The 5,284-nt window shown below is 33.4% G+C and overlaps 1 protein-coding gene across 1 annotated transcript; it reads left to right on the forward strand.

Moving 5' to 3' along the window:
• Window positions 1–419: 419 nt before the first annotated feature.
• On the forward strand, window positions 420–3,366 carry LOC110783026 (GDSL esterase/lipase At4g10955). Its single transcript, XM_021987323.2, has 3 exons — window positions 420–681; window positions 933–1,046; window positions 2,281–3,366. Exons 2-3 carry the CDS (start codon window positions 961–963, stop codon window positions 3,245–3,247), a joined length of 1,053 nt encoding a protein of 350 aa, XP_021843015.1. The 5' UTR covers window positions 420–681; window positions 933–960; the 3' UTR covers window positions 3,248–3,366.
• Window positions 3,367–5,284: the final 1,918 nt, after the last annotated feature.

Here is a 5,284-nt window from a genome sequence, read left to right on the forward strand (position 1 = left end):
TCATGAAATCATTTTTTTATAAGGGTCGGAAGAAAGAATAGGCCAACTCTTAATATAAGAATAATCTAACTCATCTTTTCAGATGACTAACAACTAACCAGCATCGAAATCTTCAAAACAATAGTCGAGCGACGAACACGAGTGACCTATGTTAGCACAAAAGTCCGCAGTCTTATTCGACTCTCGAAAATAGTGAAGCACTTCGAAGCTTTCAAAATACTATAGATCCACTCCCGCATCATTACCAATATATAACCAACATAAGTTGGTAGAGTTGGAGGTCACAGGGACCAAGCCTCATCTTAACCTGTGCTAGGTATTACCATATACCACTCTTTCTCAAAGCGCGTACAAACACGAACGAGTAAGGTGTAAGTCACCGCGTCCAATCTCCTAAAGTCCAAACCCTCATACCAGTTTCTGCCTCTTTGGTGGAAACTTCCAACTTCCTACTTTTTGGTAGAAAAACTCTTCTCTTGGACATTATAGAACAAGAATGACCAAATCTCATTCAATATTTTACTCAATTTTTATTTATTTTCATTTAATTTTTTCAAAATTAAAATACTCACAAATTAAATTTAATACTCCCTATTTTTCCACCATCTCCTCCATTGAGCAAAATCCTTGCTCCATCATCTCTCCAGCAGTCCAGCTTTTAGCACCCTCCTATTATTATTGGTAATTTTCTTCATTATTCCATCTTAATCTTTTATTAATTTACTCAATCATAATTAATTTACTCTTCATTTCTTGTTCATCGTCTTGCTTTTGACTTGCAAAAACAAAAAAGAAAAGCAAATCTAATTAATGTGGAGTTGTTCATCGTTATAATCTTCGATTACTTAGAAATTAATTTGGTTTATGATTGATTACAAAAGGGTAAGAGTTAATTTGGATAATTAATCAATGATTGACTTTCTAATTGGCAGGTTTCATTGTTGATTAAAGAGGGAAAAAATGAAGGGAAAAAAGGAGGAAGTAAAGCCAGTGGAGAAAGAAAATTTTGATATTTGTGGCCCTCACCACCTCACTTCTATTGATTGGTAATTTTTCCAATTCATTCTCATTTTTGTTTTGGTGATGATGGATGGATAGAAATCTCATATGTTTTGTAGATTTGTTACTAATTCGAGGGAAAAAATAGGTAGATTTAGTTACGATTTTTTTAATGTATGCACCATGATTATTCGAGGGGAAAAATAGGTAGATTAGTTACAAATAGAACACAAATTCTTATTTACAAGGGTTGTACAATAATTATTGTACACCGGAGTAAAAGTTAACTCAAAATGCTTAAAGTTATGCTTATATATGTAAAAGTTATCTACTTTTTAGTGATAATTTTTTTCATTTTAATAAAACTTATTTCTTCAAAATCACTGATTAATGTATAAAATTAATCATTTAATCATTTACAATGTTTATCTATCAACTTTTTTTTACTAATAAAAGTTAATCAAAATTAGGTTAAAGTTATGTTGGTGTACAATAAATTTATTGTACACCTTATGCGCGCAAGACCTTTTGCAAATAGAATACCGTTAATTGCTTTGCCTATGCACTAGTTAATTAAGGAGTACTGGGTTAATATGGCCTAATCCCTTTATTCACATTACTTTTTCTGTCTCGTTTTACTTGGCATATTTTGATCAAAAGACTCGCAAAAATTAGTCAAATGGACAAGCAAATTGGGACGGAGGGTGTAATAATAATCATATCTAACTTTTTGTTATAAATAACGTTGATAGTTTATCGACCCATTTTAATAATGGTGTCCTATTAGCTAGATTTACTTATAGTGATGTCAACTAGGTTATTTGGTTAAAGTGTTGGGGGTTTTATCGAAAGCTAACTTCAAATCTCGTTTATATCGTTTTCTCTTGTGTGACTCTCTATACCACAAAAAAAAAAAAAAAAAACAATCCCTTCGAAGTAAAAACCGATGGTTTGGATCAAGAGTTTGTTTGTTTCAATTTATTTAAACTTATTTTGATTTATTTAAGCAAAAGTAAGCTAGTTCAGATAAGTTTTTTCAGATAATTTACGCAAACAAATGAGTTCACATAGGTTTAACTTCAGTTAAATTCAGTTGAACGAAACAAAGTCTAAGTGTGGTTAATGGTGCCACCTCAACTCAATGTATGTAAAGACAACAAACTAATCAAAACATTATTTGTGAGAAGTGAGGTTAGGAATTAGCATGAAAAATAAGAACATTTTAGTCCAACTACATAGTTTTTGGGGTGTAAGTATTCATGTAATAAAATCCTATTGCAGGAGATTAGCAGAACATAGAAGATCTGTTGCAGCAAGTATGGTCCAAGGAGTGTTCGTTCTAGAAAGAGACCGCCAAGAAAAACGAACAAACCACGATGCATTAGCCCCAATTTGGTGGAATTTCTTCCATTTCCAATGCTCCCACATCTTGGTAGATCAACTCGATTCCTCCATATTCGGAATCATTTTCCAGTACAAACCTCACACAAAACCAAACGGTACACCCCCTATGTACGTCATTGCATTTCGAGGCACAATCGTAAGACCCGAGACTAGAAAACGGGACCTCCATTTGGATATCAAACTCGCCATAAACCGGTTAACCCGGGATTCACGGTACCAAGCTGCATTTCAAGCAATAGAGGGTATAATAGCCCAAGTTGGCCCGAATAATGTTTGGTTAACAGGGCATTCTTTAGGTGCAGCTATAGCATTACAAGCTGGTAAAGACTTGGCTAGGATGGGTTATTGTATAGAAACTTACCTTTTTAACCCTCCTTATATATCCGCCCCGATTGAGAAACTCAATGACCCGGCATTGAGAAACGGGGCCCGTATTGCTCGTAGTGTTCTGAATGCTGGACTTTCTCTTGCTATCAATGGTACTAAAAGTAACAATGTACGTGAACAGAATGACCCGTTTACTATACTTTGTTCTTGGACGCCGTACTTGTTTTTGAACCCGAAAGACCCGATTTGTTGTGAGTATATCGGGTATTTTGAGCACCGGGAGAAGATGGAAGGGTGGGGGGTGGGTCGGATTGAGAGGATTGCAACTAAAAATTCGATAGTGAGTTTAATATCGGGTGCATTAGGGAGAGAGGTTGAGGCGTTACATTTGATACCCTCGGCTTTTGTTACTAAGAATGTGGTTGTTAAGGAGCAAGATTTGATGGCTGCTCATGGACTTCTTCAATGGTGGGAGCCTCATCCATATTGGCATTCTAAGGCTTACCAATTCAATTGAGTTTTGTTTTTGTGGGTGTTCCTTTTTGGTTTCTAATTGTGTTATGCATGTAATTATGTTTGATGAAACTTGAAATGCAATTGTAGAAAAGAATTGATATTAATATATGATTGATGATACATTGATTTGTTTTGGTTTGTTGATGATTCTCTCCTTGTGGCTCGATCAGGTTCTCGGGGGATTCTGTTTATAAAGATCTATCAAGAATTCAGGACTACTAGTAACATAATCGATATACTATAAAGTCTCGAAATCTCTCATTACTTGATATGAGATTCCCTTAATTTTGATCTAATTGGTGTCTACTAGGGTTGTATATGATTGACTATACTTTGTAAAAAGGTTAGCCTTTAATTAACCGTGAACAAAAATGTTGTGGTGATCTCGAACCCCTTAATAATATGGCTATTCGTTTGCCATTTGTCGCATATTTTTTTGATATGTTTTCTCACTTGGGCGCGCTCTCTCTATGTATCTTTTCTCATGTACAGAACTTAATAATACATGTGCACAATTTTATCCAAACCTTAATAAAGTGAAAGTTAAGATATGCGCACTTTTTAAGGGCCCCACATGAGTACAAGCTAACAACTCATTTATGGGACTCTTTATTAAGCAAATAAGAAAATGGCATTTGTTAAATCCAAAATTAGGTGGTGGTTACCGGAACAACATGAGACAATACCATGTCTGGCAAGCTGGAACCTTGGAACCTCACAGGTACAACTGTATTTATGTTTAACAGGCAAGTTTTTGGAAACAAATGTATACTGGGCCTACTTACAAAAATGGTTAGTTTGGGCCGGTCACATGATGAAAATATTATGGGCCGGATAAACGTTTGGACTGTTTGGTAATTGTCGGCGGCCCTACTCAACCTCTTATTGCCTTTCTAGGTGGCACTCCATCAAATTTTGACTTTCATATTCCAATAACACAATTGTGTTCAACCAAAAAGGAAAATTTTCATCAAAACAAAGTTACAATGTTTATTTTTGACTTTTAATGTAAAAATCTACATATTAAAATAAAAAAGTCCAACTTTAAGCTATGTTTTGTTCACCTTATTTTAAGAAAAATTCAAATAAGAAATTCAGAAAAAATAAAGGTTACCTATATATAATTTTAATTAAAAAAAAGGCTTTTGTAAGTTCAAAAAAATCCAGATAAGATATTTTCAGGAAAAAGATAAGTGAAAATCAGGTGAATACAACATACTTTTTAATGGGTCAAGTTTAGCTTGAAACAAGAGTTTATTTGCTTATTCTTGTTCGAATTTGGATAGGTAAAAATGTCGTAAATTAGATCATCTTTTGCTTATCACGTGATCGATAATAAGAGAAAGTACTCCTTTCGTCTAATTTTACTTGTTTTATTTGACCAAAAATGCTCTGATATAAAATGGTCAAATGGAGAAAGTAAAATGAGACAGAGGGAGTATAATGTAAGGTTAAATCATTTTTATTGTTTCTTTAAAAACAAAATATTCAATTTATTTGTACGTAGTTATCATTTAAAATTTAACATGCAATATAATCTTGAAATGAAAATCCCAACCATACGAGGTTTTTCAATATACTATGTGCTAAGCCGTTATCAACGTAGAGGTCCCTACATTAGTATTTAGTAATGGTGGAGAAATATTCCCTCTGTTTCATAATAATGTTTCAATTTAGAATTTTAACACTATTGACAATTGAAGATAATCTTCTAAATTATTCCCAATACATAAAAAAAATACATTAATAAATGTCTTATTTGATTCGTCTCAATGAATACTTAATATCAAAATTTTATAATTTTTGTTAATGTATAATTAGAAATATAAATGACACAAATTGTGCATTGACAAACATAAAAAGTATAAATTGGAACATCAATCGAGGAAAGCACGCACAATACTTTGTTGGCCATCTAAGTGGAGTGGGCCTTGTTCTAATAAGCTAGTCTACTTGGATGTGCATGCCCTTTCTTTATTTTCCCTTATAGTTAGGTAGATGGTCGAGTCTAATTAAAAACTAAGACATGTTGTTGGCC

This window comes from Spinacia oleracea, chromosome 3, assembly GCF_020520425.1.
Source record: "Spinacia oleracea cultivar Varoflay chromosome 3, BTI_SOV_V1, whole genome shotgun sequence".
In the NCBI taxonomy this organism is placed as follows: Eukaryota; Viridiplantae; Streptophyta; class Magnoliopsida; order Caryophyllales; family Amaranthaceae; genus Spinacia; species Spinacia oleracea.

Coding starts and splice junctions, on each gene's coding strand:
- LOC110783026 (XM_021987323.2), top strand. CDS start 961: ATGAAGGGAAAAAAGGAGGAAGTAAAGCCAGTGGAGAAAGAAAATTTT. Junction 1,047..2,280: donor CACCTCACTTCTATTGATTG/GTAATTTTTCCA, acceptor ATCCTATTGCAG/GAGATTAGCAGAACATAGAA.